At 41.4% G+C, this 26,082-nt stretch overlaps 1 protein-coding gene across 3 annotated transcripts in view; it reads right to left on the bottom strand.

Annotated features, from left to right (window-relative positions):
* Positions 1–22,503, bottom strand: part of SH3BGRL2 (SH3 domain binding glutamate rich protein like 2) — a 54,080-nt gene extending 31,577 nt beyond the window's left edge. Inside the window, exons 1-3 of one of the 3 annotated variants that reach the window (XM_075145368.1) lie at positions 22,260–22,501; positions 18,499–18,610; positions 12,747–12,891 (exon numbers count right to left, since the gene is read on the bottom strand). In XM_075145368.1, the coding sequence (XP_075001469.1) occupies positions 12,747–12,761 (15 nt within the window). In that variant the 5' untranslated portion in view covers positions 12,762–12,891; positions 18,499–18,610; positions 22,260–22,501. Of the gene's footprint in view, positions 1–8,262; positions 8,569–12,746; positions 12,892–18,498; positions 18,611–22,259 lie in introns of all 3 variants that reach the window. The other 2 variants (XM_075145367.1, XM_075145366.1) reach the window with 2 other exon arrangements.
* Positions 22,504–26,082: the final 3,579 nt, after the last annotated feature.

Genomic DNA, 26,082 nt, shown 5'->3' with positions numbered 1-26,082 from the left:
TGTCAATGTAGAATTGAAAGACGAAAATATTTTCCTCTGTCTTTCACCAAAAAAAGCTGCAAGACAGGCCCAAAAGAGATAGAGCCTGAGATTTTCTTAACACGAATATTAAGTATTTGTTCAACCAGAAATGAGACGTCTAAAATGATGTGTGGGAGACGTCATTTCCTTATAGTGGAGTACTGCTAAAATCAACATGAATCCCCTCCTGCACTGGCCAGAGCAACTAGCAAACCACATAGTGCCTGGGCCAGCCCTCTCGCCCTGAGGCCAAATGTGCTGGTTTTGGCTGGGATAGAGTTAATTTTCCTCATAGTAGCTAGTACTGGGCTATGTTTTGGATTTGTGCTGAAAACAGTGTTGATAACACAGGGATGTTTTAGTTACTGCTGAGCAGTGCTCACAAGAGTCTTATGAGGAGCGGCTGAGGGAACTGGGGTTGTTTAGCCTGGAGAAGAGGAGGCTGAGGGGAGACCTCATCGCGCTCTACAACTACCTGAAAGGAGGTTGTAGCAAGGTGGGTGTTGGTCTCTTCTCCCAAGTAACAAGTGATAGGACGAGAGGAAATGGTCTCAAGTTGTGCCAAGGGAGGTTTAGACTGGACATTAGGAGAAATTTCTTTACTGAAAGAGTGGTCAGGCCTTGGCACAGGCTGCCCAGGGAAGTGGTTGAGTCACCATCCCTGGAAGTATTTAAAAGACGTGTAGATGAGGCGCTTAGGGACATGGTTTAGTGGGCATGGTAGTGTTGGGTTGACGGTTGGACTCGATGATCTTAGAGGTCTTTTCCAACCTTAATGATTCTATGATTCTCTGATTCTATGATTCTAAGGCCTTTGCTGCTTCTCACCCCACCCCACCAGCGAGTAGGCTGGGGGTGCACAAGAAGTTGGGAGGGGACAGAGCTGGGACAGCTGACCCCAACTGACCAAAGGGATATCCCATCCCATACCCTATGACGTCATGCTCAGCATATAAAGCTGGGGGAAGAAGAAGGAAGGGGGGGACGTTCAGAGTGATGGCGTTTGTCTTCCCAAGTAACCGTTAGGCATGATGGAGCCCTGCTTTCCTGGAGATGGCTGAACACCTGCCTGCCGATGGGAAGTAGGGAATGAATTCCTTGTTTTGCTTTGCTTGCATGCGTGGCTTTTGCTTTACCGATTAAACTGTCTTTATCTCAGCCCACGAGTTTTCTCACTTTTACTCTTCTGATTCTCCCCCCCATCCCACCAGGGGTGAGTGAGCGAGTGGCTGTGTGGTGCTTAGTTGCTGGCTGGGGTTAAACCACGACATCTGTTAAACCTGCACCCTCCCCGAGTGGCTGCATGCAAACTGTGCATTGGGAATGATCCCTGGCATGCTGTAACATCTAAATCATGGCCACGAATTGTTTGTGAGACTGTAAGTAGCCTTGGCCAAAGCTGTCCATGTTGGCAACCATTCTAACAGTTTCACAGTACCAGAGTACCAGAGAGCTCCATCGCTGCGGCCCAGGCTACGTACCAGTACATATGTATCTACATTGTATGTACCATTTTCATCCGCTGTCTTCCAGTAGTCTGTACACTGGGCACAAGTTTAACTGCAACTCAGATTTAATCAGATGCCTAATATTTTACTGTTCACACCATGAGAATTCTCCCACAGACCCACATTTCCTAATCTCTCCTTTTCATTTTTATAAAACTAATTAAGATGTTGAAGTGAAATAAATTGTGGGGTGTTTTTTTTTTAGCCAGAAGCCTTGTAATTCTCCACATGACATCTGCATGAGTTATCAGCTGTGGATGTGCCAGCTGCATAAATTTAAACAAAATGCCCTGAAAATTTTTAGCCAAAAAAGTAGCATCTTCTCCTCCCCCAAGTGATTTGACTCAAGTCTGTAAACTGAAACAAGGGCATTAGTTACATTAAAAATCCTATTAAATTATGCCTTGTTGTTTAAGATGGATGCTCAGAGCATCTGCCACAACAGAAGTCAGCTGATTATTCCCCAAGAAAACCACAGGACCTTTGTCTTCCTCTACAACTGGATCTGTGCCGCAGGAGTGCGTCAGCCTCACAACCCTGCCTGCAGCTGTCATCTGTCGTTACTCTAAGCTATGAAAACTTCCAGCATTCGACAACATGAAACACTGAGCAAAGACAACATGACACAAAGAGCAGCGTCAGTTGTCCCTTCCTCCCTAGCCAATGCAGAAGATCTGAGCTCCTGTCAAGAGCCCAGTGGAGAAAAATACATCCTCATTTGACAAACTATGGAGGTGCATACTTCCGTCCTCTTTGTGAAACTCAGCCTTGTACCTTGCTGCTTCCGAGGTTTCCAGAGTGTGATGCAACCAAAAGGAATCTGAAAAGAGTATTCATATAATCAGAGGTACCATGTTCAGAAAAACTTGCTTCATGGCTATTCATACATCACTTTGGGAAAGCATCTGCATTCTTACAGGATAGACTGCTTTAGCATCAAAATGTTTTGTTTTTAATATGTTTCAGCACACCAAGAGACACTGCGAGATACACCATCAAAATATATATCCATTGTGAAATTTCAGACGAAAACACATCCCCCATTTAATTTTGTATTCTGTAAAGAGACTGTAGCTTCCATATGCATCCTATTTGTCTCATCTCAAACAGGCAGTTGGATGTTGATTTTTTAAAATTTCCTTGTAGTCATGAAAGAGTATTAGCCATAAATACAACTAGGAACAGGCAATATCATCTCTTTTTATTAAGCAGTGACACTGACTCTGAAATAAAATCTGTGTCTCTTTACATAACATGATCCTAATCTATCTTTAACATGGTGAAGAAAACTCTGATAGAGCTAATAGTCTACTATCGTAATACGATGTTTGTCTCCCATATTTTTAGCAGGCTGATTGTTTTCTGAACATCATTTCTCTGGGTTTGGTTTTACTGTTAATCTATATTTCTATTCACAAAAGTAAGATAGGAAAAAACTCCCAGAGACATCTCCATTTTATCCCAGTATTTGGAGCTGGTCTCCTTATTAGGATTAAAAAACAGAAAAATAGGATGTCCATTTTGACATACAGAGCAGCTAAAATGAGCTAATCACTTGTTCAGTAGCCTGATTTACAAAAAAAAGTCTCTCTCAGCTAAAGTATTGCAGCTTTCTCCCCTAGTTTTCATTTCTTTATACTGATTTGCAGCAGGTAACAAGAGGATACGCTTTCAGACTGCTTTGGAGAAATACTTCAAAGACATCCTCAGGCCAGGCCAGGTGGGACCACTGGGATTATCTGTTCTGACCTTCAGCATCCCTGAATTAATTCCCCTTAGGAGTGAAGAGTTTCTTTGGATTTTTTTCCACTAAGCTCCATTCCTGAACTGATAATAACAGAGAATCTGCCAGCCTTTGTAAGTTGTTCCCATAGCTAATTAACTGCCTTCACTTAAAATATTTGCTTGCTTCTGTTCAGAATTCACCTCACTTCCAGCTTTCAGCCACTTTACTTTTTATATCTTTGGCTAGATTGAAAACTCTTCTGTTATAAGATTTCCGTTTCCCACACAACTAATATGGAGGGGGGGGGGAAACAGATCTCCCAGCTAGCCTGAACAGTGATCTCCAGTAAAAAGATAAATCCTATCACTCATTTAACAGCAGAAGAAGGATGTTACTATTATAAATCATGTCCAGACTGGACCAGAAATTTAGCAAAATAAGATCACCTCCTCTATCTAAAATTCCTTGGAAGCTTCTCATCACTTCCAACAAGTCACAATTTCCTTCTTTTTTTCCCTCTCTATGCTTCCTGAATCTGTTTTCAGAAGATCTTCTGTACTGGAAAGGCTTGCCTACTGACAGCTGCTGAACCAGAGGAGGGTATCATGTGGTCTCTCCATTATAAAATGGCAGCAGTATTTCTTTATTCTATACTATTTTAACCAATATATTCAATACACTGCAAAAATCTCACTAGTCCAGGTTTTATCTAATCCAGATAGGATAAATGAATATTACTTCTACTATACTGTAGGCAAGACGACTCAAGTAGCAGTATTAATAGGAACTGTGAAATAGCCATGATTAAAGAGAACTTCTTTGCCTTATTTCATTAGCCCAGTTAATATAAATGGGACAAAGCAGACATGTTCTCAGTTTCAAATCTCTTCACGGTGTCAGCATGTTGCTGAGTGGCTGATGCCCACAAAGTGGACGCAGGAGGTTGGTCTTCTGCTCTGGACTCCAACCTCCACCTTCTGGAGATAAGGCATTCCCTAGGCTTTAGTCCTCCTGCCTGCAAGTGGAGGGAATGACAGCAGTACCATTCAGTGCACTGGCTGGTGAGTGAGATGTGTAGCTCTGACTGTCCTACAGCCTCTTCATCCTGGAACTGAAGGGACCAAAAGACTAACCTGAACTGTCCACTCACTGCAACTGACCACACATGCTGAGAACAAGGCCTTATGATGAATATCTTCTAAGCTGGCTTGTCAGACCACAAACACGTTTTAGAAGTCTGACATTTAAAAAAACAAAACAGAATGCATGTCTAAGTCCACCTCAAAGACTTGTTTCACAGACTGGCATATGTCTATCTAGACCTGTGCCTCTAAAGACGGAGATGGTCCTGCTGTTCCCTTCCTTCTCTTTCAATCTTGTTACTCTTTCCTGAGCTCTGCCCTTGCTCCAGAACTGCAGCAGCCATGTTATCCACTCACTGACTCAGCTGAAAACTGAATGTATTGCATTTGGCAGGGGCATCTTTAGGGTGCTGTTTGATGATACAGCTAAGCCGATCTCACCGCTGGCTGTCACTGAGAAGACGCAGTGTTCCTCCCTCCTGCCAAGCAACTCCTGCAGCTTTCCTTGCACAAGCATAATGCAGGAACCAGGGGAACAAGGGAAGGAGCATCAATAATGTCAGCACCACAATCTCATCAGTTTCTATCTGTAGCAAAACCGCACCCTAAGAAAATGGCTCAGCAGAAGCTGAAGCATGACCAGCCACAGGTTTTTGAAATACGAACTGCATAAACAGCATTTGTGTTACATAAACACAAACTCCAGCTCACTCCCAGAGCTGAAAATACCAAACAGGAGCCTCTGCCTTTACAAGTCATGCAAACATAACCACAGGGATTGTTGCAGCGTAAAATGCAGATGTAATATAGTTACTGCAGAGGATTACTAATCTTTACTTCTCATACAGATGAGGCTTAACACATACTCCCAGATAATAAGGAGATACTACGCTCTAACAAAGAGATGCAAGCCTTAACCACACCAAATGAACAGAACTCTAAACAGTGTTAACTGCAAACCTACACATACCTTCCTTAGAAAAGCAAGGAGGAGGCAATGCCTCTCACAAACACACTAAGCAACATCTGCATTCTTTTCTTCTGTTTCCACTGTTTCTGCTTTCATACAGAAACAATGAAAACAATCTCACACATTCACCAAGGCTGACATGCAAATCCTCATGGTCCTGATACATTTGCAACCTGTAGCGACAGAGACTTCCTGCCAAATTTCTCTTTCTTTGCCTGGCTTAGGAAAGGAGAGCACAACTGACCCCTGGCAATTTTTATTGCACAGAGATGGTAGTGCTGTGACAGACCTTTACAAAGGTTCATATGATTAATTCATTGTTCTTGGCACAGGAAAATACAACTCGGCTAGTACATAGGGAAAAAGGAGATGAGAAGCTGTGGTGAGGTGAAGGAGGGTAATAAAGAAGAATTTTAAAAAAATAAAAATTAAAAAAATCAGCATCACATAACTATTCCCAAAAGTAAAATAAGTGGCTATCTGTTGTAGCAAATACTGCATTACATGTGATAGAAGGAAAATACAGTCTCCTCAGAACAGACCTCCAAATAGCTAAAAACTCCTGCAATGCTTCATCCTCCAGCAAAACTATATAACTATATGTTAATGTTTCAATATCCTAAAAATTGACCACGGAACTTTTCAATCTGAAAAGAAATAGTACAGTCCTGGAACAGTGGCCACATGCAGCCTGCACTGCCCTGGTCTCCTACTAGCAGCAATCTTCCGCTTGCATACAGAGACATAATTAAGGACACGCCATATGAAATACTCTATTGAACTGGGAGGGCAATCTGTTCAGCTTTATGCAAAATAAGTTTGCAGATCCCTGGGAGCTGCTGACACGCTGCTTAGCCAGGCAATCTGTACACCTTTACCTCTGTGCAATGTATGTATGGTGTCTTTGAAAGACACCAGTATTCAAGAAATGCAATTAAAATTTGTGCCAGGTTTGTTTTTTAAAAGACTCCTAATCACAAGCAGTCAGCAAAGGAAAACATACTATTTTCTTTTTCTATAAAGCTACAGAAGACAGTAAACTGCTCCACGCCCAAAGCCTGCTAACCTCCTATTTTCCTTGTCAGATGTTGCACTATGATAAAATGCATTTAAATCTATTTCTGTGTATGTATGTCTATTACAAGCTGAAGGGGAAAGTTTCTTATTTAAGGTTTGGGGGTTTTTTATTAATAAACTATTGTTCTTTGTACAAGTATCAAGGTAACACTCAGAAACACGGAGCCTTTAGCAAGTACAAATACATCTACCACTGTGCAAAACAAGATGATGGGAGTTTGCTCAGGGGTTTAGTTGGTAGTATTTCAGTACGCATGTAAGAGAAAAGGAGAGACAGATATGGAACAAACAGAAAAAGGGGAAAGACCAAGAAAGGAAAAAGAGAAGGTTCTACAGAAATATCAACTACAGGCAGCGCCATGAAGGGCGCCTTTGAGCTGTGTGCAGCTGAGAAAGCCTCTCAAGTCACTCCCACTTTTGGACTCACATCCAAAAAATATATTTATGTATACTACACATAAATACTTGGAGAAATAAAACTATTTCTTCTGTTTCAGGAAACAAGACTTGCCAAATTAAGTAAGTGATTCTATCATCATTTTCTTCTTGCAGTAGTAACAATGTGTTCCTACAGTGTTGAAAATCCACTTATATATGAGTCTCTGACCGACTGGAGGAAAGCAGATGCTATGAGACCCAAATCTTGGCTCATTACTTCCCATCAAAAGAATAAGAATACCACTGAAGCTGGATCTTCCAATTAATGTGAATTTGTATTCCGTTGCATCAACATGAAACCAAAAAAAGAGCATTGCTTGTGGAAATAAAAAATGGCTAAAACAAAGTGAAACTTGAAGACTTTGCAACAGGAACTGAACTAGAATTTGGAAGTCCCACCTAGTGTACAGGCAGGCAGCTCCAAACCAGAGAGACCTTGACAGACTAGCAGCCAGAGGACTCCATGCAGACTGAGCAACGTAGCGAGAGGATTCCCAGCCTAGCCTGGCAAGCGGCAGTGACTGCCAGGTTGAAGGTCAGGAGGCAGTGTTGGTTGTTCTAGTAGGGAAGCTTGCAAAACCTACTTCCAGTTTGGATCGTAACCCACAGCAAGAGCTCCATTCTGTGGAATTACACTATCCTGAAAACATTTACATTTTTATTTGACAAAATGCACATTGGAAATTATATTTGTACTACAAATACAGGATCCTTCCTAGCCATAGATATTTTCTTGTGAGGACACAATTCCCTCTTTCTGGGAAGGCATACCGGTTCTTCTTCGGCCTCTAGCTAAAACAGAGGGCAGATTAACAGAGCATTCTGGTAACTTGGTCTGTTTTTAAAAATGTCTCAGCCAACAGCGAGCCAAGAAGTTTCAAAATTATTAGAATTATGTGCTCAGACTTTCTTTTTTTTTTTTTTTTTTAAAAATGAGATTGGAGATACCAGTGGCTAGCACAAAGGACAAGAGAAACTTTGATGAGCCTGGAAGATTTCAGGGATTCCTAAAGCATATTTTCATCTATCAAAAACTTCTCCTGATGGAACCATCCTGCAGGACTAGAATAATTCATTTCAAAAGACTAACAATTCAAACCCTAGCTGGCAGCTAACTTCTTCCGATAGATGTTTTTGCTTGTAATTTACCATATGTTTCAGTAATTCGAGAGAGTGCTTATAAAGAAAGTGTTATTTTCATGCATTTTTCCAACAGAAACCTCAAAGTTGCCAGAGAATAATTTAAATCTCCTCTTTAGCATTCTACATTTAACTCCTTTACATACTATTCTCTTTTGTCAAAGTGGCATATTTATAGCAAGTATTTTGCATCATGAAAGAAACCCTTTCAACAAGCAACATCTATATTCCTTTTCAAAATGTATACTACACATAAATATGATAACTGCAACCCTTATTAATTCAGCTGCTCTTTAGTACCTCCTGATTAAATGCAAGTTGTCCTCTGATCTCCATGCTATATTACGTTTCTTCATATGTTTATTTCTTTTGATTTCTATAAGTTATTTGATTCTGAAGAATATCCTTTGCTTCCCAGTAAAGTCCCAGTTCAGCAAGGTAGTTGAGAACCATGAAGTTCTGAACTATTGGAAATTCAGTCCTTAGTCCTGCAGTGATTAATGGAAAATTGACCTTTGAATCTCACAGTTCCTCCTGCAGAGTTAGGAGAGCGGGGAACAGTTGGTGTCTTGCACACAGAAGTCCAACACTGCTATAGCTGAAAATCTGCAGAGATTTAAGAAATATCACTTTGTTACTGTGAATCAAGCTTGCTTGGTAGAATTATGATTTTGTGGAGGGAAGAAAAACACGATAACTATGTTTTGTTTCTTTATTTTCTTAAAATGTGTTAAATATTTGGTAATTGTTTAATGTTCACTGAAATAACACTGAAGAGAGCAGTTTTATAAGCAGGTTTTGGAAAGTAAGCAAATGCTATAATACTTGTTATGAGTCAGCAGTGTGCCCTGGCAGCCAAGAGGGCAAACCGCAGCCTGGGGTGCATCAAACACAGCATAACCAGCCGGTCAAAAGAGGGGATTATCCCGCTGTATTCAGTGTTGGTGTGGCCTCACCTTGAGTACTGTGTGCAGTTCTGGACCTCACAATTTAAGAAGGATGTGAAAGTCCTTGAATGCATCCAGAGGAGGGCGACAAAGCTGGTGACAGGGCTGGAAGGAATGTCCTCTGAGGAGCGGCTAAGGATGTTGGCTTTGTCTAGTTTGGAGAAAAGGAGGCTGAGGGGCGACCTCATTGCTCTCTACAGCTTCCTGAGGAGGGGAAGTAGAGAGGGAGGTGCTGATCTCTTCTCCCTGGTATCCAGTGACAGGATGCGTGGGAATGGTTCAAAACTGCACCAGGAGAGGTTTAGACTGGACATTAGGAAGCATTTCTTTACCGAGAGGGTGGTCAAACACTGGAACAGGCTTCCTAGAAAGGGGGTCGATGCCCCAAGCCTGTCAGTGTTTAAGAGGCATTTGGACGATGCCCTTAACAACATGCTTTAATTTTTGGTGAGCCTGAAATGGTCAGGCAGTTGGACTAGATGATTGTTGCAGGTTCCTTCCAACTGAAATATTCTATTCTAAATTCTGCAATGAAAAATAGACGTTTAAATACAAAAAATCCCCCTAACAAGAAATTCACACACATTTCCTATTATGTAACATGTTTATCACCTAAACTTTTAAGATAAAAACACACAATTGTCTTTTTTTTGTGACATGGTGAGTCAGCAGAACACTGAAAGTGTTGTGAACTAGTTCTACACATTTATCAGTCACATTGTTTTGTAACAATGAATAAAGCATCTGCAGCTGTATTTTCTGTACTTACTGCAAATGAGATATAAAAGCAAATTTCTTGGCTCTAAAAAAAATAGGCCATGTTTCTTCCTGCTCATTAGCTTTAAGCATCAAAACCCAGTGGCACAGAAATATTTATCTATTAGAATGGATAAAAACACCTAGCAGCCCATGAGACGTAATAAGTAATTAGCCCTGTTTTGTCTGAGTGGGGTCTCAGTTCTGTTAGCTCAAGATGTAAGTCCCGCTGGCCACCTCCTACCCTACCTGAGAGGCTGCACCCTCTATATTTTGTCACTCAGGACCCATAGCCCAACATCCAGTTACACCCAACTGCAGCTCCAGCTATTTCTAAAACAAGAGCTAGTTGACAAAGAATGTGGAGCCCTAAGATGCCACATGCAGCAAAGAGTCTCCTGACAGTATGGTAGAGTTTCAAAGAGACATGAAGGCAAACTCCAAGACTACAGTACTGCCAAGCTCCACAGTGGCATACTGGGTTTCATGGGACATGGTTTAGTGGGCATGGTGGTGTTGGGTTGACAGTTGGACTTGATGATCTTAGAGATCCTTCCCAACCTTAATGGTTCCGTGATTCTATGATTCTATGGAGAACCCTGTTCCCACATAAACACAAGGTCACATCCATATTTCTTCCACACAGCTACTAATCCCCCGCCACGAATTTTAGAGAATGATTGAACACTTGGAAAAAACATCTAGCCTTTCCCTAAGAAGGATTATGCTTGCATTTATTTGTTTTCTCATCCTATTTTGATTCCAAAACGCTCCAAAGAATTTGAAAAATGTTTGTGAAATAAAGCTGTCAATACTTTCACTATTTTCTCCTCACAGCTACTATCCGCACAGCACAGATGTGTCATTCTGCCAACTACAGATATACACACCCCTGATAATGCACTTTAAAATAACAGCAGTAACAGCAGTGCTAGTCATTCAGAATTTGTTGTGCTAAGTTTTTACGGATATTTACAGGTTTTCCCAGCAGTATATGAAATAGCAACAGAAAAATGCATTTGCAGCTCTAGACAAATGTCAGATTTCAGATAAAATTGGACTGTATTACTGCAAAGTCCTATCAGTATGTTTTTGTAAGGCTAGGATGATAGATTTTGTTGATATCATTCTCTAAACTAGGGCTGACTGCCACTGCTATTATTCACATTAATAACAGAATTATCTTTGACTCAAGTGAGAGCAGAATGAGGCTTCTAACTTTATTAACAAATGTCAATGTTATTTCTCTTTCAACAAACGCGACAATATCCATGTAGCTTGTGTGTTCTTGCAGCTCCGTGCAAATTACCTTTTCTTTTCTACTTCTGCAGCCCCATTTCTTAATGACTAGCTGCATCCCCAAATACAGCAGCCATCTGATTATCATCCCATAAACTGCAGACACATCTCCTGTAAGGTCAACAGGAGTCACCTCCACATAGCCAAAGGTATCGCTGAATACTATGCTGAATAAACCCACAGATTTTCAGACTCTCAGACCAGGTCCTGATGCTGGGAACCTTTACCAGAAAGTAGACCTTGCTGCAGACAACCCAGTCTCAGAGTAGGAAGGGACTGCTTGCACATCAGGGTCTTCAAAGCAGCTGTCTTCTCTGATCAAAGACTAGTTTTGCATCTCCTTTCTAACTAATTTTAGCTTCCCAGAAGGTTCCTACTGAAGAATTTGAGGCTATCTAAATCCTTCAAATGCCACTCCTATCTCTGCTTCTATACAAACATATCAGATCACACAATTAGACATGCTTCAGGAAGATTGTCTGACCTTAGGAGATGCAGATCCAAAGCAAAGGTTTAATGCATACTTGAATTGTGTTTCTTTAGATTAGACAGGGATGATAATTTCACTAACCCTGCAGCAAAGTAATAACAGGTTTCAGTTGCTGATGCTCTATTGTTCATCAGATCAAAGGAAGCTTTCTTTCAAATGAAGACACACAAAAATTCACTTGCCTTTCTCTGAAAAACCAATTCCATGATTAAGAAACTAGTGTTTAATTGAAACTATTAAATTGTTCCAAATAATCACTCATAAAGGTTTTAATAGCACAGATAATACCAACATCATCCCCTGTAGCATATGAAAATGTCAGGAAATAAAACAAATTTGTGAAAGTTGTGATGGAATTTCCACAATTAAATTCTGACGAATTTTTTTCCTGAGTCACGTTCTCTTGCTTCAACTGAGATCTATCCAGTGAATTCAGAGGACCCATGTTACACAGCAGATTGGAATCACAGCAGGCTGTATCTCCTAGCATGTGCAGGTTAACAAAATTCTGTCTTTTTGTAAAAGCATAAAATGCCAAAAGCCAACAGGAAAAACTTATCAGCATGTGTGAAGGGAACATACACAATCACATGTTTTGAGTTTTATTTAATATGGAGTACAAGTTCATGGTTTCAGGGCTCTGCCTACAGACAAAAGCTCTGAGGGCAGGTAACCCTGCTGACAGAGTTTGCAGCAGAACAATCCCATGAAATGGGACATTCAGAAAGACAGAAACTGTGGCTGTTTAAGGCTTTGTCACAAGCAGAAGCTTGCTGCCCTCGTCTTGCCAAAAGTTATCATCACTCCTGCAACAGTGGCAAAACTGGACATGTCCTGGTGCTGCAGAGGCTCAGTTTCACAGTTCAATGTATTACCAGCCCACCTTCAGCACCCATGAAGGTAAACACACAAGGCTGCAACCGAAGAGGCTAGAATGTAGGCACGTGTTCTGTCCTGGAGCTCTGCAACAGGCAGAAGAGCAACTTTGAAGTTATCAGCAGTAAGGTCTTCAACTGCCACTGCTAGCCCTGTCAGAGCTCTCAGATAAAAATCTTCATAACATTGTTTACACTGATGTTACCTTTTTCCTAGGTAGGAAGGGAAATATTTATGCCCATTAGCCAGCACAATTATATTGGTGGATATCTTACATTGGTATAACTATTCTGATGTTTTATAAGCATCTCATTATCTGAAATAAGTTACATAAGTAAAGCGCTTAAGTATAGGTCAGACACATGGAATAAGAGAGAGAGCTGAGCAAGCACCACGATTTTAGCACTCTAGCTTACACAGAAGACAGACATCCATGGTTACAATTCCATAAAGTCCAGACGTTCAAATAAAGGAGCAGTCATTTTTGACAGGGTCACAACAGATGCTGACATGTCTTGAGCAACCAGTGTGAGGCACCAGGACGTTATCTTTACTTCTCTTCTGGGGATGCAAAAAACAGTGGTTTATTTTTACCAAGTGATAATTAGCATCTATCGGTGATTCCAAGGTTAAGAAACGTCTATTGGTGATTCCAAGGTTAAGAAACATACACACACACATATACACAGATACAAATATACATAACATACACACTATATAGATACATAAAGACATATATATATATATCTGTGTATGCAAAAATACACATTTACATATGTATATTCAAACAAAAGGCAGGTTGATACATAAGCAAAGGTCACTCCCAGGCATTAACTTCTGCAAGTTTATTTCTTGCAGTAAAATGAGAACCATCTTGCAGTTTTCCACATTGTCTTACTAGGAATGGTGGGGATTAGTTATCCAGAGGTAAAAGAGCAAAACCAACAACAAAAAATCCTGGAACTCTTAACTGTCAAGACAAGCTCTATCCTACCCAAGGGAGATGGGCAACAACAGAAGGGCATGCTGTTACTGGTGATCAACATGAGTCACTGAACAACTTGCGTTTCCTAAGAGCTTCTCTTCATAGATCAGCTAGCAAGACAATTACTCCCCTTCCTCTGTGCCAAATTCAATTACTTTACAGTGAAGCACATTATTTAGACTAAATAAGCTTGTTTACTGTTGTAAAATCCAGTTGCTTTTCTCTTCCCCCACTAACAAGATAGATAGAAATAACTTGTTTTAAGAAGGTTCCTCATCACTATAGCTCTTATCACCTCAAAAGAAGGATATCCACATGCTTCAGACTCATGATAAAGGCTGTGCATGTATCTATCAGATGCCACATCTCATGGCTACTGCAGCACTCGGAAGCTCTTCCAAGCTATTGCAGGTAACTGCAGACTGTTTCCATTGGCAGTCACAGGTAAGAAACACTACCACCACCTCCACATTTCCCCTCACCTTACCAAGAAGGAAATCCACCAACTTAAGGGCTTTGCAAAATGTTAACTATCTTCTGTAAAACTTATCAAAACATTAAGCTGGTAAAAAACACTGACATGATCATGGTTTTGGATACAGTAGATTTCAACTAAGAATAGATTCCAAGGACTGCAGCATTTCTGTGTTCATTACTCTTCTTACCAAGCTTTCACACTGCAAGCAAAACAAAGATTGCAGTATTTCCTTCTGGATAGACTCCCTTAGGAAGCCAGGACTTGAGGCTGCAGGTGAGGAAACTGTTGCCCTCAGTGTACTTGCTAGAAAAATTATACACTCGGTGTTACGAGCTTAGTGACAATTCTTTATCTCCAAGTTGCACTCAGATTGCTAAAGACGAAAGTGATCCTGATTTTATACAAGAAAGAACTTCCTTAAATGCTGACTATTCTTCCACAAATCCTACTTTCTTCTACATTTCCCTCTTTGGATAAACAGAAGTATAAACTGTCTGAAATAAATTGGAAGATGGATTGTATAGAAGAGTACCAGAGAGAATCTAACAGAGGTCAACTGAAACGTGTTGCATTATAGACTTAATTTTTGCTTGGATTTTAATTAAAATCAAAAGCATTCATATAGCAAGTGAAATGGACTTATTCAGCAGTATACTCCACCTTTGACAAGACTATTAGAACCAGAATATTCAATATAACACTTAAAATATAGAGGGAGTATTAAGCTCTTACAAGTACTACGAAAGGTAATTTACTCTGAATAAATATTGTCCCATTACATTGGCAAGCTTTGCTGGGCTTTGGTACTATCAGGTAACTTTGACTAGTACACTTCCACATTCATTGGTATGTCTTTGCTGTTTCTTGAATTTTATCTATAGGTCCTTAAATTTTAAAAATGGGAAAGTATTCAGGAATAGAAGAGAGACATAACTTGGCAAGAACTAGTTATTTGTTTCTAGCCTCATTGTCCACCAGAATGGTGGAGATTCAGGAAATTCAGCTCTCTTGCCTACAATGTGGCCTGTAAGTCATGCAACTGGTACTTACTTGCTATGGTTTGCCCAAGGACAGAGGCTTAGGAGTCCAATACAACCCTTGTACCAACAATCTAGTTCTTTCATTTTAGGTGGAAGATTATATCCCAAGGTTCATTTCTCCTTACTGCTAATGAGAACATGTTATGTTTGCAGACAGTACTCAAGCAATTCCAAGTTGGAGCCAGCAGCATTGTACCGTTTACATGCATGAATAAAAACATTTAGAACAATACACATTATTAAAGTCCTGAACTTTTCTCACACACGAGACACTGTTTAGGTTTACTGGTAAGCATGGAAGCCACCTGGCTTGGATGAAAGCCCAGTCGGTCAATGAAGATGTTTTCACCAATTTCAACAAGCTTTGGATCACATCTTACATGAATTTAGTATGCTAGACATCACATCCCAGTAACTGACTGCAGATCACAGGATTCACATTAGCCCAGCAGTGACTTTAATTCAACATCTTCTTTTAATATCTCTTTTTACTTAGCTACAAAAGAAAAAAAAATACTGATGCTCTGGTGCTTAGCATATTTTGCCCAAATAAGACTTCTTGAAAATAAAAATCTAGAGAGGAAATGAATATCTCACCTAGGTTTACAGAAGAATAGCTGAACAAATTTTGGGAAAGCAGTTCTGTGATGCCCAAACGTAATGGAATTCAGTTCATTGTCCCGTGGCTGAGCAACCTTTGTAGTGACAAGAAACCAGACACCAAGCCTGCAGTAGGCTGCATATGGAAAACATGCTGCTTTCCATTTGAATTCACCAGATTAAAGTTGCTTGTACTAAGATCTCCAGTTCAGCAGCACTGAAGCGAGCAGTTGCACTGATCCAATGAGTTACAGCATGAGAGGTCCCTGCCTTGCCCTCTGCTGGAGTTTCTCTCTGCAGAAGCAATGTTGGCAGAGAATAATGTGACGATGACAACTGTAAATGTGGCAGTGTATATGTTGGTGTACTAGCGCCAGACAACAAAATGGCGGGGGGGACAACCAAAGAATGGCATATGCTTCATTCCCTGCCTTTCCTCCTGGGTTGTACCCTCTAGAAAACCCATAGGTGAGTTATGTGCCCAAATTAATTTTCATTTCACAAAACAATGTGGAAAATAAAAGTAATCCAAAAGTAATTTGTACTAATAAATTGCATGCAAGTTAGTTATTACTTCAATTTTTTTTTCATTAATGTAATCAAATTCAGTTATATGTGACCTCCTGTGATCGCTGACACTATCACCAGGGTTAGGAAAAAGAATTTCTACGCTTTGATGATATGGGTGGAAGATTAAGAAGAACAGGTCACCACCAGTGCAGTGAACTATGTCCATTCAGGGACTTGCACTTTGACACTGTTGTACTCTACAGAAACAGAAGGGAAAAACCTTCTCAAAATGAACAAGTTGACTTTTGTTACTCATTTTATTCTTTCCAACCCATACGAATATATTCCATATAGAGGGCTAAATCTTTAATGAAAACGTCACTATATAGTTGTTAGAGACATTGAACCATATGCCTGTACAAAGCAGATCAGTACATGGAGAGTCAAAACACACACTCCAGTCTTCAGAAACCCAGTCAGAACAATACCTCCTTTGAAGTTTTATTACAGCTACAATTGTAATCCAAGGTTAGTAACAGTCCTACTGCTCATGACACTATGTAGTCTAAAGCGTGTTCTTCAAGGTAGCATTATTTCTGACATAATCTATCTGCCAAGAAGAAATGTAAATATTTGAAAAGCGCTAGAGCACACAAGAATGGTGCAACAGTTAGGCACTGAATACCACAGACAGATGGTCTAAATTCCACCTGTATCCTTGTGACTAGAGTTCTCACCCGGTTCCCTCCTGAACACGTTCCTTAAGCTATCTGAACCTCTGTTCAGAGGCTCTTAGATCTCTCCATCATGAGGCAGGAGTATGTAACTAAAATTTAGACTTCTTTGAAATACAGACTTGAGAGCTAGTTCCACAGAGGGTCCTTAGGTAGAAAAATAGCTAAAGCCTTCGGTGCTGACCTCCCTGCCTCGCAGAACTCACAGTTGCGAGTCACTTCTCAGGCTCCCTCTGCCACGTGAACCCTGCAAAACAGGACTGACAGAGGCCAGCAAAGATGAGTATGAGCCACCTGACCTGACAATAAGAAACTTGAGGAAGGATGAGACTAATTCTGTCAGTCAAAGGGACTAGATCCAGAAAGTCCACAGATCTCTCCTGTGGGCACAAGATAATTGCTAAAGTCCAAGACATGGATACACATGACGTGTCCTGTGACTGAGCAAGGATCAAACTTCCAGTATCGCTGCTCTTGCTACAGCATTACTCTGTAGGTGCACAACCAAAAGCACCACCATCTTGACCAAGTGAAGTGACACAGTACGATGAGATTCATAAATCAGGCTTTGAGGATCCAATCCAACAGGTGTATCGTCAGCATGCTGACAGATGTTAGAAAATACTTCGGTTATGCGTTTAAAATACTGCTATTTCCCATGTAAATATTGCAGGATCACTTCTAATTGTAAATATTATTTTCTCATTTCTGAAAAGCTAACTTACCTGCTGCTATGATCTGATTTTACAAACTTCTAATATTAAAAAATCATTATAATGTTTATAATTTGCAAAGCTTAGTATTTTATATCATAGGTAGTTAAATTTCCGTAAATCACATGCAACAAGTTGTAAATCCCTCCAAGGGACCACCATAACTCATACAGCCTTCACAAAAAGCACTTGTAGCACTCAATCAAATAACTTTCAGTTTTGACTGTTGTGCTTTTGGGGTGCAGAGAGGCAAAAAGAAATGTTAGATGGTGGATATTCTAGAAGTGACATATTCTAAGTTAATTTATTCCACACCTCTCAACAAGAAGCACAGTCTTCCTGAGAAGTGCTATGAGAAATGTTGAGTTACAATGACTTTGTACAAACAAGGGTGGAGTTGAAATTCATCATTATCGCTAGGAAAAAAGCTTAGCCATAAGAATGTTAGCATTGTATTTGTCCTCATTACATTACCCGACAACACGTGAACCAAACAAACATGACTGCAATTATTCTGACATTCTGATGTTTTATACTGTGATTTAAAGTCATTCCCGGAAAGAAAAATTCCAACTCGTTTGACCTCCATAATATGCTTAAACAAAAGCAGAGCTTTGGTTTCATAAAACCAATATTTGCTATAGAAACAATTTAACTATAACTGCACCTATCTTATCAAGCTTCCTAGTAAAAAATCCATAATTCTGTTCAGTAGCAAGAGTGAAAGTCCAAGTTTTGCTCATTTAAAGAAGTCTATTCATTTCAGGTTGGTGCTGTTCTCCCCACACCCTCCTGTCCCCCTAAACACGTTCTCATGGAGAATGTGGCTGAGCAGCACTTGCCCTTGTACGCTAAATGGAATTCATTTCAGTTATGTGTTTTTCACATCTTGTGAACACACAAGAATTTCAATGGGAAAGTGTTTCGCATCTCTTACTGGTCAGAGGAGATTCTACCATTATTTCAGTAACACCCCTATAATATCTGTTCAGCTTAACAGATGAAGCTCCAAGGCAATAAATTATTACCACAGAGGAGAAAGTACAAGTGAGACAGTTGTTTGAAGTTTCTCCATTATCTGAAAGCTCTTCAGTGACATTCCCCTTACCTGATCTTTAGTCTTCTGCCTGCAAGAGAACTGAAGTCTCCTCTGGTTTGGCATTTCTAGATAACTGTAGGTATTCCGGGCATAGAGTTACTTAGCTCATACTACCAGCTTCCTGTCAAAGGCAGAGCTGCATTAAAACACTGAAAACCATTTACAGTAGCACAAGTGTAAATTTTTATTGATAGACTGGAAAATGTGAAACAGATTAAATTACAGTCACTTTGGAATGATTTGGTGAAAAATGAGGGCATAAACTATTTCCTGAAAACAGTGAAGCACCACTGAGGGAGAGAACAAAACACTAATTTTAAAGCAGCCTTTCTCCTAAGCACAAAAGAACACTGATTGTCCTTATCAGGGAGGAGTAGCAAAGCCTCCCTCCCCAGTCCTACAAAGAAGTGCTTGGAATTCGAGACACAGCTTACCAACAAAAAGTAGAAATTCAGGTCAGAAAAAGTAGGAGACGGTAAGGCTTGTAGAAACATGCCTGTCTGCCTATTCAGAGGCTTCCCATTGTGATTCAGTTGGATCTGCCTAATGCATGCTTAAAACAACACGAGGTTATTTAGAAATGTACACATACACACAATGCTTCTCTCCTCCCTTCCCACAAGAAGGTCTCAGGAACTTGTCTACAGCATCCCTACAGGGTAAATCCATAGTCCAGCTTCCCTAAACACTGAAGATGACAACAAGCAACAACTAGGTTTTGGGATCTGTGAGCTCTTTTAAGCTCATGAGGCATTCAGGTTCACAAGCTTTATTTAAAAAAACAACAAAAAATAGTTACTATCATTAACCTCTCTGGGCTCTAAGAACCTTCAGATGTGAGGAAGATGCTGCAGGGAGAAGTCCAAGACCAAATGGAGGGAAGGTTCACGTTGTTCTTGGCTTCTTCTCATCCACTCCAATTATTTCCTTTTCTCATTCTCCAGAATGACCCTCAAAACATTTTATACACTGAACTCTTAGAATTATGTATGACTATTACGCATTTTTATCTTCTTTAGCACAAAATAAATTACACCAAGTATCAGGATTAATAAACATTTCAAAAGTTTCCAGGGAAAGTTATATTTATGCAAACTGATGCCTTTGCTGACTACACAACCAGTATGTTTCTCAGGAATGTTTCAGACAAATGCCTATCATTTGACCTGGGTATTCTGAAGATTTCAAAAGAAGTCATACACAAAGAGTTTAGCTCATTGTATTTGCTAGGTAATATCATCTCTTTTACCAGTTAACATAAGGAAATCGCTGCATATTATTTTTATTTAAACAAATCACTGTCTTCACCCCTCCCTCTCTGCAAACTCAAACCAATCTTATTCCAGGCACAAAGAGGAAAGAGGACTGAGAAGTATCCCTGCTTTAACAGTACACTGCTGATGAGGTAACAAACAAAACCAAAAGCTTACTCTAGAGACTAGATGGACTTTTCATTTTAAAATAGAGAGTAATTTAACGAAGTATCTCTAGTGAGATTAGGAAAGTGAATTGTGTAACTATGACATTGCTTTTAGTTTATCAGCACATATTACGTATAGAAGTTTTTGGTCAATTACAGCAGGTCAGATACTAACCTCAGCCACACTCACTCTCACAAGCAGCTAGCCTACAATTTGACTCAAACTGACCTATAGGTGGAAATTAAACCATGGATTATGACACTGTTTTTAACAGGAGACAGAGTAGGATCTATAAAGGGTACTCATTTCTCTAGACAGGGAAATCATCCTGTCTCATGAATTGCATAGGATCCCAAAAAGTAGCTGACATAGTTGTGCTGAAGGCTGGAGGAAACGACAAGGAATTACATGACTCAAATACTTTTTGTTTCCTTTCACTAATGTTTAGTTCTAGGAGGATGAAAATAAGTTTAAGACTTCCCTGTTTAGAGACGTGCAATATGGCAACCGCCCTTTTCTCCTGATGCGGATTCCCACATCAGCAGCTGATAATAATTTTTTCTTTGTCGTTTTCCTCAATCACTTAGCCATGATCTATGGACACCCCCTGCAAAGCCCACAGAAAAAAAGCCTCAGTGATGTAAGACTGAGCACAGCAGGAACCTAGCCCATAATGAAGGTTCCTAAATGCTGTGATAACACAGATGAAGAAAAACTGACAGAAAAGAAATGTGTAACAGTACCTTCAATCACTAAATTATCTGTTCTTCTCTGGCTAGGCTGTACTCGGACATACTGCTGTCTAGATGAAGAAAGTTGACTATCACCAGTATGCAAACTGTTATCCGTATTATATGTCATCTTCTTGTTGTCCAACCCAGAAAAAAAGTCAGCAAATGAACTGATGTGCAAATTAAATTGCTTGTCAACCTCAGATTTGGCCGGCTGGGTTAATAAATAGTGAAGAGGGTTATACTGCTGCTGCTAACAGGGTATGTACCTTGCAGGCAGAGACAAGGGAAGGAGAGGACAGAATCAAAAACTCCCATCAATAACCTATTTGCAGACTGGTGAGAACAGGAGATATGGGTGAGCTAATTATGTGGCCCTTTTCCCCCCCTTTAACAAAAACAAAATATAAAACTGTGCATTATTGTTCAAGCTATGAGGCATGAAACGGAAATTAAACCTAGCAATACTGAGCTACCACAGCGTGAACCAACTGCCCATGCAGGGAAGGAGATGTTTTTATTATGGATGCTTGATGAACAGGGATTATAGAGTTCTGAAGATGCTCTGTGTTTACTCAGTTGGCTACTGAAATGGATAATTAGTTTTTATTAGCTGTGATGCAGCCACTAAGCATTTTGAACACTTCATGCCAAAACATATCAGAACACATACCTGTCACCATGCCACTGAACTGAAAACAAGTATCGCACAATAAAAGGCTGAAGGAAGCGAACACACAATAAACCTTCAGATGGGAAAATACAGTGCTACATCCTTCTGCAATGCAAAAATGCTGCTGCCTTCACTGCTGAAGCATAAAGAATAGCAATTATATCTAAATCCTTCTGATGTTTCTCATTAAAGAACAATTCAGTAGAATGCTTACGCTCAGATTGCCTTAACGGAAATCAGAGCTGTCACTTTATATGAAAATATGGAAATTCATAGGTCACATGAATAACTAATTCAACAAGAGAAAGCTATAAGAGCTTCAATTAAGCAGAGGATGCAGTGATGCCTTTCAAAACCGAGTTTGAAAGGAGTTGTACCTTTTCCAGAGTATTTATTAATGCGGAGAGGTGCTACTGGCCTGAAGTTTGTCTCTAGGCTCTCCTTTTATTTATTTTTTAAACCTGCAGTAGTTGGCAGGCACCAAGGCACGCACCTGACCGGGTTCACCGCGCCTCAGGGTGGTCTCCCCCTGCACCAAGGAGCTGAACCCCCCTCCCAAGCGGGCAAGTTTAGCCCACTTTAATCACCATTAAGATCCTTTAAACACACCCAATATTTGTCCCCTACAAAGAGGTTTCAGGGCGGCTTGGTTTATGAACAAGCTAAGCTTTGGCAGCCTTTCGGGGGCGGGGGGAGGGGGGAGGTAGTTGTCAATTTTTTACCCCCCATTGCACACGCAACCCCGGCAAATTCAGACCCGCGTTTCGCAAGAGCCTACTGACTCTCAGGTCCACGTCTGCGTGCGGGGCGACGTCTCGGAGCTGAGGGCAGGCTCGGCGGCTGACAACCACCGGGCAGCTTCGCCCCGCGCTGTCCCCCGCCCCGGAGGCTGAGCCCCGGCCGCGGCGGCCCCGCTCCTCTCCCTTGCCGCTCGCCCTAACTCACCGCCACCGAGCCCGAGGAGGAGGCGACGAAGACGCGGATCACCATCTTCACCTCATGAGCCGCGCCACCGCCGCGGTGACGGGACCGGACGGGATGGGACGGGGCAGCGAGGCTGCGGGGACGCCGCTCCTCCGCACGGGACGGGGCTGGGGCCGCCCCGCTCCACCCCGCCGCCGCCCCCCGAGGGTGGCCGCCACCCGCAGCACCCCCCTTCCCCGCGGCAGCAGCCCCTCTCGGGCGAGCCGGGTCCGGCTCCTCGCTGACAGGAGGCAGGCGATAACGGCGAGAGGCGGGAAAGGTGGGGGCGGCGCGCAGGGGCCGACGGGCGCTGTAGTTCTCCGCGGGCGGGGAACAGCCGGCTCATGGTCGTGCTTCACCAGCAAAACCGCGCCAAGCCGGCAGCCTGCGTGCTCCAAGCTGCCGTGCCACCAACGCCCGGGGCTGCCAAGTGCCACCATTCGCGTTTGAGAGACTGAGAAGGGGCTTGGGCCGCCCTCCAGGTGCGCTGCCAGCAGGTCGAGGTGGCCCCAGCGCATGATGAACAACGCGCTTAAATTCATACCCTCCACCATCAAGGCTGCTCCTCCCTGGCAGCTCGGCCCGCCTGGCTGCTCCTGGTCCTCCTACCCCGTGTGGAGCCACCACCTCTGGTCCGCCGGGCCCGGGTCCAGCCCCACTGGCCGCCATTTACGGCAGATCATTCCTGTCAGGGCAGGCAAAAGGGACAACACAAGGGAGGTAGCCCACAGGGCGAGAGGGCTCTCCTACACCATACATCTCAAAGGAGTTAAACAGTGCTGTCTATTTTCACTCCCTGGTATAGATGCATAGTTCTCAATATTGTCAGCTGTGGAACAGATGTTATTAATCAACAGGATAAGCAGATAACCCCAAATAACCCTTCATCAGTCAGCTCATCTGGCTGAGGGGAATCCCTACAGCCCTCATCAGCTTTGGGTCTGTGAGGACGCAGCCTGTCTTTAAAGACTCAGAACCACATAGCTGGCAGCCTTATACGTGTTACTACAGTCGTAACCCTCATCTTCTTACTTCCCTACATGCAGCCAGATGGTTACTCCTTCCCTCTGACTAAACTCTCCCTTCCCACAATTTCACCCCAACGGTGAAGTGCGTGGTGTCAGCCTCCTTCACACCTTTGCATCGCCACCGCCCTCAGTGAACTTCCACCGTCCAGACTAAGCGCAGACCTCGACTCGCTGCCAAATATGTCCTTAAAGCTTTCTTTACCTTTTAATATCGATCATTTGTTTTGAAATCCTGCAGGTCTCGTGGAAGGTACCTAGCAAGAGCCATAAAAAATAATCAAGATGCTCGGTGCTCATTTTGAGCTTCATTTATATCTTGTGGAAGTCATTGGGAGGCTTTCCACTGACTTCAGTCCTCCGGAGTGGAGCTCAATACCAGCAATATAAAGTCCAACCCTGTAATGCGAATTTAGGTACCAATCTTGCAAACATTTGTAACTATGCATTACTTTGCTTTCATGAGAGTGCTTGTTGAAAACAGACTAAACTTTGTCACCGTAAACTTAGGTACAAAGGTTAAGATTTTCTGGCTTCAGTCTGTCTTCATTTGAGCGTGACTCTTACTGTGGGAACCACAAACCAGTGACTAATAAGTGTTTACCGGTTAATTGCTGCTGAAGGACCAGCAAAAAGAGCAAAGGAACCAAACTGTTTTTAAGGTAACTCCGAGCAACTTGTTAAAACCCTGTGATAAGAGAGTAATTATAGGAATTTGATGGAAAATCCCCATTACCTTTCTCAGTGAATTTCCTTCACGCTTCAGGATTATTTCTGACAATATGTTTTCCTGTCTTTCCCTAAATTTTCTTGAAAAGGTAGAGATGTTTACTACCAATTACTTCCTTATTTACTCCCTACTAGAAGATACTGCTTTTAATATTCTAGTGTGGCCATACTGTTATTATATGAAACAAATAGAATCAGGGCAACTCACTACAGCTGTTTGTATTTGATTCTCTCACAGCATTAATACATAGCATTAAATTATAATATTAATAACTCCTGCTTTCTAATATATTTCTTACATACAGCAAAACAAAAAAAAAAGATAGTGAAGTCTAATTCTGAAGTGCTGAACATGCTTCTACCTCTCAGAGACAACTTTGACACCTAACCAATAACCGTGTGGCAGAGTCTGAAATAGAGTGCAATAGCACTAACTGGAAAAAAGCACAAGATGTAAATAAGAAAATAAAGAAATTCTAATGGGACTGCAAAAACTGTAACTAAGGTACTTCTAAGGTTGTTTCCTCTCCTTGTAAGACTTCTCTACTTTGTCAGCTCCAAAAGCCATAAGTCTAGTCTTTCCCATCGTGGAAAAAAAACAACTTTCATTTCAGTCCACTTGAAAGTATTATGGAGCTGCATAAATTCTCCAAAGCTGTGGGGGAAAAAGAGGTGGTAGGAAAGTAAAACTAGGTAAAACCAGCACCCATTAGAAGAATCCAAACCCACTGCTCCATTTCGAATGCCCCAAACTGATCTCCAGCCAGCCAAGCCAATGTACGTTTTTCCTCTGATTGTTTTTAGAGTCTCCCTTTTGTTCCTGTAGCCCTTGGGTGAGTAGACTCCTACAGCTTGAACTTCAAAACAGAGTCTGAGCAGCCAAACTCATGGCCAGAGTTGATGGTAGACCCAAATTGAGCAAAAGTGCCAGAGCTCATGGAGATCTTCCATCCATCACACCTGACACAGCTTCTAGCCAATGCTTCAGCATCCTTATTCCACACATAGAGACGCCATCAAAGACAGAGCAGGGGGCTTCCTGCCTGCGTTCAACTACTTGACCCTGAATGCAGTAACTTAATTAAAGTGTCCTTTCAGACACCCTTTGAAACAGATTTTGAGCAATCTCAAGCTCTATTTCAATGAATTTTCTTGTAATTCTCAATTTTTATAAGTAAGCTTATAATCATAGAATCATAGAATAGTTTGGGTTGGAAGGGACCTTTAAAGGTCATCTAATCTAACCCTCCCTGCAATGAGCAGGGACAACTTCAACTAGATCGTGTTGCTCAGATGTCAACTCTAACTATCTTCTGTAAAACAGGAACTGGTGAAGTCATGTATTAGCAATACTTTGGGCTAAAAATCTTGCACCTATAACTTCTCAGTATCAACTTTGATGTAGCATGCCCATTGAGAACCCAGACAGCTTTTTCATTTCTCTCTTTGATAGTGTTTCCATACACACAAAGAAGCTAGTTCTATCGTGGAAGTAATCCAGAAAGTTAGGAAAAAGAAATATTACACTGAGAAGTTGAAGATTTCAAAGCTTGTAGAGCGGCCTCTTACTTTACATGGCTCCTAAGCAGAGAACTATTACTCTGTGGAGAGTAAAACCTATCGGACATTGCCACGTGACATTTTGCACTTTCAGGTGGTGTACAGGTTAAGACTGGCCATCATCCTCTGTCCTGCAGCTGCTGCTGCTGAATGTCCTGAGGCCATACCTTTAACTCCATTTCTATTGTACAGTTCTAGAGGCTTGAAGACCAAATGGTGCAAACATTTAGTTAAGCAGAAGAAATGTAATAAATTAAAAACATCATTAAAATGATTTATGAGCAGTTTTCCATGTTTACAGGAGGTGCAGACTGGAGTTGAAAATGTGAATTTATAGGGGGCAGGGGATAGTTTCTAAAGATTCATGGTAAGAATGATTCATTGTTATGCCAGATCTTCATGGAAGATTAAACAGAACTTTGCTGCTACTAAGGTAACAAGGAACACACAAAACCAAGGCTTGTGAATATGTGAAAACAGAAGTATGAAAG

The sequence above is a fragment of the Calonectris borealis genome, chromosome 3 (assembly GCF_964195595.1).
Source record: "Calonectris borealis chromosome 3, bCalBor7.hap1.2, whole genome shotgun sequence".
Classification (NCBI taxonomy): Eukaryota; Metazoa; Chordata; class Aves; order Procellariiformes; family Procellariidae; genus Calonectris; species Calonectris borealis.
The sequence above is the reverse complement of the archived record's forward strand: the minus strand, read 5'-3'. Positions and strand labels throughout refer to the sequence as shown.